Genomic DNA, 12,401 nt, shown 5'->3' with positions numbered 1-12,401 from the left:
CATGAATGAGTAATGTGTCTTTGCTGCCTCAGTCTTCATACACCCACCAATCAGACACACACTCTATAAGCCATGTACACTGTGAACCCCACTTTGAACTGAAAACAATCCTAAAATACACACTCAAAACACATATTGAACCCCTCAAACACAAAAAGATAGCCCTGAAACTAGAATTAATCTCTAAATAAACTCGGATTAAGTAGAGAATAAGAAACTCTTCTGTTAAAAAAGGACAACATCTATGTGTATTAGAGAAGAGAAAAGCAGATTAAAGCTCTCCCCGCTACAGTACTGTTCTCTATTGCTCTCCCTTCTCAACCTCATTCTCTGTCCTGTCAAAGTTGGTTCTGCTCAAACTTTCTTTGTTTGTGTCCATGGCTCCTCTAGAGGGGTGCTGCTGCACGGTGACGGGAGGAGGGGGAGGGGAGAAGGGGGAGATGAGGGAGGTGAGAAAGATGAGAGGAGCCAAAGGGATGGGGAGAACACACACAACATAGACAAAGCTATAAAGTCACATACACACACACACACAATCAGGGTCGGCTGCATCGCAGGCATGACAACTGAGAGCGGGGCAGCAGAGCGCCTGAGGTGAGTAGGGCGAAAGGGTGCGTCTTGGGGATGCAAGCGTTAAGGACCAGTTAACAGGTGAACAGTTTATTATATGATGCTTCCATGCATCGCCTTGGGTTGATAATCTGGATATTTTTTTTATAAGGTGCATTTAAGATCATTATTTAAGTGGGCTTGTCTGGTGTGTTTGATGCTTGGTCTGTCTGAGATATAGGCCTATACAGTGTTTCTGAAGCTTTGTTTGCAACATTGTATCATGAGTCAGAGGAATTTTACAATGCTTTCCTTGGAATGTTTAAAAAAAAAAAAACGTTAGAATAGGCAACATTCCAATGAAAATGTTATCTGCTTTTGGTGAAAATATAATTTTGTTAAACATTTGAAGGACAATATATGGTTACTCAGTTTTAGTCAATTATGCACAATTCTGATCTCTTGGTACAATGCGAATTTCTTGAGAAGAAGCCTATGTGTCCCTCAATCAAAATAGTGTCTTGCAAATAAATAGAAACATTAATTATATTCATTTGATTGAAGGATTTAAGGTTAGGGTTAATTAAATTATCCATAAAAATGCAATATATGAGTACATATTGAATATGGACAAATATGCCACGTGTCACAATCTTTCTGACATGTAGCCTAATACTGTAGGCCTATCACTTCGAGTTATGCTTTACCTGCTGTCATCCTGCTGCCATAGCAATGGCAACCGTAATTAGCCTACCCTATAAAAATCACCTATATTTCATTAGGCCTATTGTGGTGGTTTTAGGTTGTTGCGTTGCTATGCTAGTCCCGTGTAGCTCAGTTCGTAGACCATGGTGCTTGCAACGCTAGGGTTGTGGGTTTGATTCCCATGGGGGACCAATATGAAAATACATGCACTCACTATTGTAAGTCGCTCTGGATAAGAGCGTCTGCTAAATGACTTAAGTGTATAGAAACATTTGGTTAATTGTTGTTTCATTAGGCCTATTGTTTTTTTGTTGTTTCTTTAGTTCTTCTGCTCAGCATTGTTCAGTACTGAAAGAGTTATAGCCTGTTACTCTGTTACCCTTGTGAGTAGCCCAAGATGTACTCTTAAGGAACCTAACATTACCGTTACTCCTTAAGGACCTGATATGTTATTTTCAGAGGTAGACTGGCTCTGGCAGCCAAAACTGCCAAATACTCCATCTAAACGTAATCGGTTCTCAATTGCGATACGGTTCTACAAACATAAAGTATTTTACTTTAATATCACATCACAATAATTTCACAAATGCAAAATACACACTTAATGTACACCGTTTTAACCGGCTTTATCACAGTTGCAGCTAACAGTATTTTTCAGCGACAACACATTTCTGGTGGCCTTCTTTCATTACACACAGGTGTTGGGAGCATGCTAGATAGCTAATAGCACAGGTGGTCCCTCTGTCTTCCCTCTGTCTTCCGTAAACATACGCTGTAACATGGAGATATGGCCATGTGGTAACACTAACCCTGACCCCATAATGGTGTGTATCAATTTAACGTTTCGTTTTTTGAAGGCCTTTGGATCAGTCGGGGTCTAATCTTACGAGGTAGAATCGTAAAATACAAAAGGTGCAATTTTGACATTTGGATGTGCATCAAGAGTTTTTCTCTTGTTATGTCAAGTCACTTATAGTCACTCAATTAGCCGATGCCAGCAAAAATGTTTTAGGTTGGTAAGTTAGTCTAGCAGCAAGCTATCTAAATTTGTAGTAATAAAGGTTGAATTAGAGCCCAGGGGCCCCCATTGATTTTGTTAGTCAGTCTCATTCAGATATCATACAAAAAACTGCAAACATTTCTCTCCACTCTATGGAAAAATTTGTAGAATTGCAGGAAATTTGCTGTAAAACGAAAACATTTGCATGAATTTAGTAAGGTATTAAAATATATATATATATATATATATATATATATGAAACATTGAATTTGGCCTCTAATGCTATTGCCCATAGAAATGCATTGAATAACACATTTGTACATGGCAAAACAAACAGCTAAAAAATTAATCATAAGGAACAAGGTTTTGAAGTGTCTGTCCTATATCTGAGAGATATAAGAAAACAAGAGACAAATATATAGATTTCTAGACCCATGTTTGGTCACCTTATTCATGACCCATTTGACCCCTATGTACTTTTAGCACATTTTACAGCCTGGTACTGGGTTACTTTCAGATGACTCCCCTGAAGCGTGTGTGCATTGCAGAGCAGAACAACTTACACACCATTTCGTTATAATTGTCTTGTCTGGATGCTCTCATGTGTAGAAAAAGGCCGCTTTCACAAGCCCCATGATATGGAATAGGAGCAAACTTTATATCAGCAGAAATAGGGGATTGAGCTGCAGCCACTACAAGAAACGGTAAGTCTCTAGCATAAACACACAGGGAGCCATTCAATATTCAAAAGGGGGTTGTTCAGACCTAGCGTCTGGGCTCTTAACAGAACTCCCCTGTATAGAAGATGCCTTTGTGTGTAACGTAATGAAACTGAGAGTCATGATCAAGGGCTACCTCACGAGCTGACTGGGTTGGAAATGTGTGGTTAGATCTTTTTAACCTCTACGGGATCGGTGTCCCGTATACGGGACGGTTGAGCTAACGTGGTCCTCTGTAGCTCAATTGGTAGAGCATGGCGCTTGTAACGCCAGGGTAGTGGGTTCGAACCCCGGGACCAGCCAATACGTAAAGATGTATGCACACATGACTATAAGTCGCTTTGGATAAAAGTGTCTGCTAAATGGCATATTGTTATTATTAATGTGATTAGCATGACTGTTGTAAGTAACAGCAAACTTTCCAGGACATGGTCATGTTTTATATGGGCAGAAAGCTTACATTCTTGTTAATCTAACTGCACTGTCCAATTTACAGTAGCTATTACAGTGAAAAAAACACCATGCTATTGTATGAGGAGAGTGCACAACAACAGAAAACGTATCACGGCAACTGGTCTAATACATTCACCTCTGAAGGTAAATAATGTACTTACATTCAGTAATCTTGCTCTGATTTGTCATCCTGAGGGTCCCAGAGATTAAAATATAGCATAGTTTTGTTTAATAAAATCAATTTTTATATTCAAATGTAAGAACTGAGTTCTACAGTTTGAACCCTTGCTGTCTCTGGCTCCACACCCACCCCGCCCGGTCTAGATGTGTGAAAGTTAGTGTATAAGCTAATGATCCATCATGTATGACATTCCTAGGAGTGTGTAAACTTACATTTTGTATTACCATATATAATTTTAGTATGTTCTCTATAGTTATGTACTTCAATTGACCAATTCAACACATTTGGGCAGACTTCATACAAAATAGTCTAGTATTGCTATGGTTCACTGGATCCTGAAACTTTGCACACACACACTGCTGCCATTTAGTGGCCAAAATCTAAATTGCGCCTAAACTGCAATATTATATTGTTTATATTCTCCTAGATTCATTTCACATTTCCACAAACTTCAAAGTGTTTCCTTTCAAATGGTATCAAGAATATGCATGTCCTTGCTTCAGGTAAGGAGCTACAGGCAGTTAGATTTGGGTATGTCATTTTAGGCGAAAATTTGAAAAAAAGGGTTAAATATCCTTAAAGCAGTGGTGTATAGTACAGTGAGGGAAAAAAGTATTTCATTTTGATTTTGTACATTTGCCCACTGACAAAGAAATGATCAGTCTATACTTTTAATGGTAGGTTTATTTGAACAGTGAGAGACAGAATAACAACAAATAAATCCAGAAAAACGCATGTCATAAATGTTATAAATTGATTTGCATTTTAATGAGGGAAATAAGTATTTGACCCCCTCTCAATCAGAAAGATTTCTGGCTCCAAGGTGTCTTTTATACAGGTAACGAGCTGAGATTAGGAGCACACTCTTAAAGGGAGTGCTCCTAATCTCAGCTTGTTACCTGTATAAAAGACACCTGTCCACAGAAGCAATCAATCAATCAGATTCCAAACTCTCCACCATGGCCAAGACCAAAGAGCTCTCCAAGGATGTCAGGGACAAGATTGTAGACCTACACAAGGCTGGAATGGGCTACAAGACCATCGCCAAGCAGCTTGGTGAGAAGGTGACATCAGTTGGTGCGATTATTCACAAATGGAAGAAACACAAAAGAACTGTCAATCTCCCTCGATCTGGGGCTCCATGCAAGTTCTCACCTCATGGAGTTGCAATGATCATGAGAACGGTGAGGAATCAGCCCAGAACTACACGGGAGGATATTGTCAATGATCTCAAGGCAGCTGGGACCATAGTCACCAAGAAAACAATTGGTAACACACTACGCCGTGAAGGACTGAAATCCTGCAGCGCCCGCAAGGTCCCCCTGCTCAAGAAAGCACATATACAGGGCCGTCTGAAGTTTGCCAATGAACATCTGAATGATTCAGAGGAGAACTGGGTGAAAGTGTTGTGGTCAGATGAGACCAAAATTGAGCTCTTTGGCATCAACTCAACTCGCCGTGTTTGGAGGAGGAGGAATAATGCCTATGACCCCAAGAACACCATCCCCACCGTCAAACATGGAGGTGGAAACATTATGCTTTGGGGGTGTTTTCTGCTAAGGGGACAGGACAACTTCACCGCATCAAAGGGACGATGGACGGGGCCATGTACCGTCAAAACTTGGGTGAGAACCTCCTTCCCTCAGACAGGGCATTGAAAATGGGTCGTGGAGGAGTATTCCAGCATGACAATGACCCAAAACACACGGCCAAGGCAACAAAGGAGTGGCTCAAGAAGAAGCTCATTAAGGTCCCGGAGTGGCCTAGCCAGTCTCCAGACCCTAATCCCATAGAAAATCTGTGGAGGGAGCTGAAGGTTTGAGTTGCCAAACGTCAGCCTCGAAACCTTAATGACTTGGAGAAGATCTGCAAAGAGGAGTGGGACAAAATCCCTCCTGAGATGTGTGCAAACCTGGTGGCCAACTACAAGAAACGTCTGACCTCTGTGATTGCCAACAAGGGTTTTGTCACCAAGTTCTAAGTCATGTTTTGCAGAGGAGTCAAATACTGATTTCCCTCATTAAAAATGCAAATCAATTTATAACATGTTTTACATGTGTTTTTCTGGGTATTCTGTCTCTCACTGTTCAAATAAACCTACCATTAAAATTATAGACTGATAATTTCTTTGTCAGTGGGCAAACATACAAAATCATCAGGGGATCAAATACTTTTTTCCCTCACTGTACTTAAGTAAAAGTACTACTTAAGTCGTTTTTGGGGGTATCTGTACTTTACTTTTCTATTTATATGTTTTGACTACTTTTACTTTTACTTCACTACATTACTAAAGAAATTAATGTACTTTCTACTCCATACATTTTCTCTGACACCCAAAAGTACATGTTACATTTTGAATGCTTCGCAGGACAGGAAAATGGTCCAATTCGCACACTTATCAAGAGAACATCCCTGGTCATCCCTGCTGCCTCTTTTCTGGCGGACTCACTAAACACACATGCTTCAATGTAAATTATGTCTGAGTGTTGGAGTGTGCCCTTGGCTATCAGTAAATAAAATAAATAAAAATCGTGCCATCTGGTTTGCTTAATATTATAAGTATATTTTAGCAATTACATTTACTTTTGATACTTAAGTATATTTAAAACCAAATAATTTTAGACTTTTACTCAAGTAGCATTTTACACTTTCCCTTTCAATTGAGTCATTTTCTATTAAGTTATCTTTACTTTTACTCAAGTATGGCAATTGGGTACTTTTCCACCACTGCCTTCAAGGTCGCTTCCAAACTTCCAAACTCACTCACACACACTTCTCCACTCCTCCAGACTCACCATTCCCACGTAAGTAGCTACAAAGAGAGTACAAGGAAAGTCTTGATTAGAATAGTTCTGTCTCCGACTTGCGTCTGTGGCAGGTGCATGTGCTTTGGAATGTTACACTTTTAGATTGACTTGTTTTTACATGTAGCCTAGCTTATAGTTTGTGGGTAATATGCCATCACAAATAGGCATACGTTTGAGTGGAGATTATACCCGCGTTAATATTTCAGAAAATGTAAGGAATGAATGTTGCCGGTAAGTTTGTCTTTCATGGCCTATACTATTGGTTTATTGATGGATTTTCCGTTAAGTTTCTCTGATAGGGTAACCTATTTATTCCTTGGTGATATGGATTTATTTTCAGCCTACCTGCATGATTAGTTATTCTCACCACATACGTGAATATAAAATATAATGTGTCCCTTTTGCAGCCTAATATATAACCTTGGTTATTTTTATAACGAAAATGGCGTTGTATTATTTAGTTGTTTTTCTGTTGTGTTCTCTGTCCTGCCCATTTTGGTAGGCTCCGGTCTGCACCTCTCATTCTCATTCTGTATGGTGGTTGTTTACGATCTCTGTTGTCCCATCGTCTCTCTTCTCCCCCCTTGCTTCTTTCCCATCTGGTGCATCCCGGAATGTGGAGTGCGCAGAGCGAGCCACTCAAATGGAACAAATTTCCATAAGAATTGCGCGCAAATTAGAACTAGAATGGCGGAGAAACTCGAAAGGCTTCATAATGGACAGATAGGCTATTATAATCAGCGATGATCTGTCTGTTCCCTACCCAAACTGAGCAGTGTAGCCTATATCAGCAGTGTGGGGATGTTGATGGATACACACAAAACATCATCAGCATCATCTATTAACAGTGCACTGCAGGGCCAAAGTTGTTGTTAAAATTTTTGTAAAAGAAACGTATATTTATAAGCTACCAGTGAGTGAAGCTGGAGGGCACCTGCTTTCCCTTTGTCTCCTTTCTCACACTGTTTTTGTTCTACCCTTTCCTTCCTTCCTTCTCTCTGTCTCACTCTTTCTTTCTTTCCCCTCCACCTTACCCTCTCTCTCCTCTTCTTTATCCTCTCCCTCATCCTCATCCTCTCTCCTCTCTCTCGGTCTCTCTCTCTCTCCCTCTCTGCAGGACGTGTTGGTCCCGGTGTGTCAGTCCTTTACGTACCGAACAGTGGCAACCCATCTCTTCTCCTTCCTGGCCTGCGTGTTGCTGTAGTGACCAGATCATGGCTGCCTTCAAGGGGATCTGGACGCAGGAGTTCTGGCGTTCCGTCGGGGCGGAGTTCTTGGCCATGATGATCTTCGTCCTCCTCAGCCTGGGTTCCACCATCAACTGGGCAGTCAAGGAGGAGCATCCACCCCACCCTGACCTGGTCCTCATCTCCCTTTGCTTCGGACTCAGTATCGCCACCCTGGTCCAGTGCTTCGGACACATCAGCGGAGCCCATATTAACCCTGCGGTGACTACTGCCATGGTGGTGACTCGGAGACTCAGCCTGGCAAAGGCTGTGTTTTACGTGCTGGCCCAGTGTCTGGGGGCGGTAGTGGGGGCGGCTGTGCTCTACGGGGTTACTCCAGGCACCGTCAGGGGCGAGATGGGCGTCACATCAGTAAGGAGGAGGGGGGAGATTGACTCTGGACTTTAACATTGATAATCTGGATGTGACTGAAATAGTCGTCTTAATTGTAGAATGAATAGAAGTTGAGTGTTTGGAGTTTTTTGTCTGAAAGCCAATTCTGTTGACTTATTCAAACTGACTATAGGGTATGTTAACTGTTTTCATCATCATTGAAGAGAAATTACACTCTTATAATAAAATGTGCTATATCTAGAGCCTAAATATGTTATTTGGCTGGCCCCATAAGCTAACCCAGTGGGCACAGACGTCAATTCAACATCTATTCCACGTTGGTTCAACGTCATTTCTATGAAATTACATGGAAACAACGTTGATTCAACCAGTGTGTGCCCAGTGGGAATCCTTTAAAGAACCTTTTTTGATTCCAGGTAGAACCCTTTTGGGTTCCATGTAGAACCCTTTCCACAGAAAGGGTTCTACTTTATAGGAAATAGGGTGCCATTTGGGACTCAGACCTTGTCCTCATGTCTACTGCATGGGCCTTACATCCTGTCCTGTTGGCTAACCAAGGTCATGTGACTCTCCCCAGGTGAACACCAGTATCTCTGTGGGCCACGCCCTGGTGATAGAATTCTTCATCACCTTTGAGCTCGTCTTCACTGTGTTCGCCACCTGTGACTCCAAACGCAGCGACCTGAAGGGCTCGGCTGCCCTGGCCATCGGCTTCTCTGTCTGCATTGGACACCTGTTTGCTGTGAGTAGTACCTCAGATAGCCAACAGAGTTAGCAACACTTCATCAGTCAACGAGGAACACTAACCTTAACCCTAGCACTACCCCCTACCCCTAGCCCCTAAACCTAACTCTAGCCCTAACCCTAGCCTCAACACTAACCTGTTTTCAGCAATAGCTAGGGTTGCAAAGGGAGGGTATATTACTGATAACATTGAAAGCGTACCAGTAAACTACCAGAACTTTGGTAACTTTCAATGTTTTGGGGAATTTTCTCACATGACATCTAGGGGCCTTTTTGGGTAGCTACTTCAGTTTATCACAAGTGTCTGTAATTATCTCTGGTCTTCTGGTTTTATTTTTTTATTTTATTTAACCTTTATTTTATTGTGGCCTTATTACGTGTAAAATATATAAAATAATAAAATAAGATGATAAAAAAAATGGAAAGACAAAGCTGTAAAACATCATAAATATAAACCATCAACTTAGTGAATACCATTCATGAGTGTTTTTACACACTTTTATTTATTTTACTATGTCAATTAGTCTTTGTTGTAAATGTTTTGGCACCAAAAAAGACAGTAGTTGGAAGAGTTGCATAGTTAATTTAAAATAATGCCATTGTTGATTAGATGCTTTTTTCATTAATCAGGCTACATTTTACATTACATTTTTTTGTAATTTAGCAGACGCTCTTTTCATGAGAAACTTAGAGTTAGTGCATTCATTTTAAGATGCCTAGGTGAGACAACCACATCTCAGTTATACATTTTTCCTAAATAAATTAGCTATCAGCAAAGGCAGTCTCGTAGGAAAAAGTCAAGCGTGAGTGTTAGTTCACAAATTGAAATGGTGTTAGTTATTTTTATGTAATGTTATGTTTTTGCAGGGTGGGGGTGCTGTGGGATTATTAAAGATACTCTTTGAAGAGGTAGGTCTGACCTATGGCCAGGGCTCTAAATTAAAACATTTCATTGGTAGCACTGGAGCTCCCAAATAAAATAAGTTAGGAGCACCAAATGAAATTAAGGAGCACCAGAAAATAACATTTTGTAAATTGATTGAGATACAGCATGTATTGGGCCTATATGAGTTCTAGCTACTTTTGAAGCACATGTTGTGGCCTAGAAACTAATATGTAACACTGTAAATACATTAGTTTATTATAAAAGCTAAAATGTTGATACGAATACCTTTTATTGAAATTACAAAGTCATTTGTGCCTCCTGTAGCTCAGTTGGTAGAGCATGGCGCTTGCAATGCCAGGGTTGTGGGTTCGATTCCCACGGGGGGGCGGTATGAAAAATGTATTCACTAACTGTGAGTTGCTCTGGATAAGAGCGTCTGCTAAATTACTCAAATGTTAATGGGATATTAGGTTTCTACATTGTTACCACAGCCACAAATTCATAAATGGCTTTATTGTAAATATTCATGAAAACAAAATATTTTTGGTCTTAATGTAAGGTTAGGGTTTGGTGTATGGTTAGCAGTGTGGTTACGTTTAGGGTTAAGTTTAAAATCGGATTTTAAGAAGAGAAATAGTAGAAATAGGCAGGGTTTAGGCATAATTATGACATTGTGGCTGTGGTAACTAGTGACGACACCCCCCAGTGTAAAAGCACAATTTTGCTATTGACATGCGTTACATTAAATGGCAAACTGTCTCTTTAAAAACATCAGGTTTGTGATGAAGACATGCAAGCGATCTGTCTTTCGTTCATTGCCATGGTCATTGATCTCCTTTTCCTTTCCTTCTGTGCCCCCAAATGTTTAGATATACTGGTTAAAGTTACCAGCTTGTTAGGAAGCTAGCCAATGAGGTAACATGACTGAACAAAGTGAAAACAAATGGTTAACAACGTCGACGCGCGAGTAGTTTTAGAACAGCCCACGACATGGTTTTTTAATGTAAAATGCGGTCCCAGCATTAGGAAGATAGAAATGTTGCGCCGGGAATATCGGTCAGATCTTTTGACCTGGTTGGGCTAGAAGCAAGCCGTTTTCGCTGTAGTAATGATGCAACCTTCACACAAACGAATCTGCTCTCGCTTGTTTCTCTAAAGCACTCGGAAACAACGGTACAGGAAAGCCTTATCATTACAACAATTATTATCTTGGATATTTTTTTCATAGTCCCACAGTGCTCCCAAAATAAAACTTCTGGTCGCACAGCAAAATATTCCGTCGCACTTTAGAGCCCCGCGTATGGCTATTTCCTCTTGAACCATATGGTCTATCCATCGACTAGAAACTCATGGACAATATGGACACAGATATAAAAACGGAATACTACTGTATATATGAAAACATTTTGAATAACACATGTTGTTCAAGTATAAATTACAAAAGTTACCATAGATTTTCATAGATTACCTGTTAATTAACAAAATTACTGAATGTTCCATTGCAATCGCCAGTGTAGGAGTTTGGATCCATGATGGTTTGCCAAACTGGCCATATTGCTACCTGGGGCCAAAATAACCATGGAAACTACACTACACAAGTCCTCTGGTTGGAATGTCCCAATTAGTATATGTGTGTAATATCTCTATACTCCTCTGTTTAGATCCCCTACACTGGTGCCAGTATGAACCCTGCTCGATCATTTGGACCTGCCATGGTCACCTGGAGCTGGGAGAACCACTGGGTAAGAGAGAACAAATGATACACAATGCACATACAACCACATACAAACATATACAACCACATACAACCATACACAACCATACACAAGCTACACACAACATTATACAACCACATGCAATCACTCAAACACAAGCGCATACATCCTCTCTCACAACTTCACTTATATACATCAGATACATCACACACACTGCTATGCTCTCACACTGACGCACCCATAGACACACATAGGGACACATACATGCATACATACGTATGTACGTACATACATACGTATGTACGTACATACATACATACATACATACATACATACATACATACATACATACATACATACATACATACATACATACATACATACACACACAGGTATCTACATTATACTAACAGTTCTCCCTCTGTCTCATCTCAGGTGTACTGGGTAGGCCCAGTGCTGGGCGGTGTGATAGCTGCAACTCTGTATGAGTACTTGTTCTGTCCCGACCCTGAGCTGAAGAGACGTTATACTGAGGTCCTTTCCAAGACTGACTTCACCTCCACCAAATACCGCGAGGTCCAGAGCAGCTTAAGGGCAGACCGCGTCCAACTGGTCAAAGAACACCCCTTCACCGTGATGGATGTGGAGAGAGCCGAACAGAAGGAGAGGGAGAGAGAGACGTCAGGGGAGGTGCTCTCCTCTGTATGACTAGTGAGGTGCACTGGGAGAGAAGACCAGACCGCTGTACAGTCCCCTAACCTATACCCTCCCCTCAAAGAGACTGACATCTTTTAGAGACTGATCTCTGACAGACTGATGTCTTAAATACTGACAGAGACCGACCTAAAGACTTACTCTTATGACTGACTTGACCTCTTACAGAGACTGACCTGCTATGCAAACTGACAGTCAAAGACTGTAGACATAACCATAGATTTGCCTTCTGTAGAGAAACAGACAGACTTAACACATACAGCATACTCTGTATGTAGACACTTGCAATATAGACACAAATACAGACCAACCCCTAGATAACATACAGCCGCGGTCCTCCTTTCTCAG

At 40.9% G+C, this 12,401-nt stretch overlaps 1 protein-coding gene across 1 annotated transcript; it reads left to right on the top strand.

The window, feature by feature from the left end:
* Positions 1-7,628: 7,628 nt before the first annotated feature.
* Positions 7,629-12,047, top strand: LOC311148856 (aquaporin-4-like; the record flags this gene model as incomplete). The annotated part of the gene is made up of 4 exons (XM_084185852.1): positions 7,629-8,012; positions 8,572-8,736; positions 11,286-11,366; positions 11,775-12,047. 4 exons carry the CDS (start codon positions 7,629-7,631, stop codon positions 12,045-12,047), a joined length of 903 nt encoding a protein of 300 aa, XP_084041978.1.
* Positions 12,048-12,401: the final 354 nt, after the last annotated feature.

Source organism: Coregonus lavaretus, assembly GCF_964263955.1.
Source record: "Coregonus lavaretus genome assembly, chromosome: 21".
Taxonomy (NCBI): Eukaryota; Metazoa; Chordata; class Actinopteri; order Salmoniformes; family Salmonidae; genus Coregonus; species Coregonus lavaretus.
Note: the sequence above shows the minus strand (reverse complement) of the source record. Positions and strands in the feature narration are given on the sequence as shown.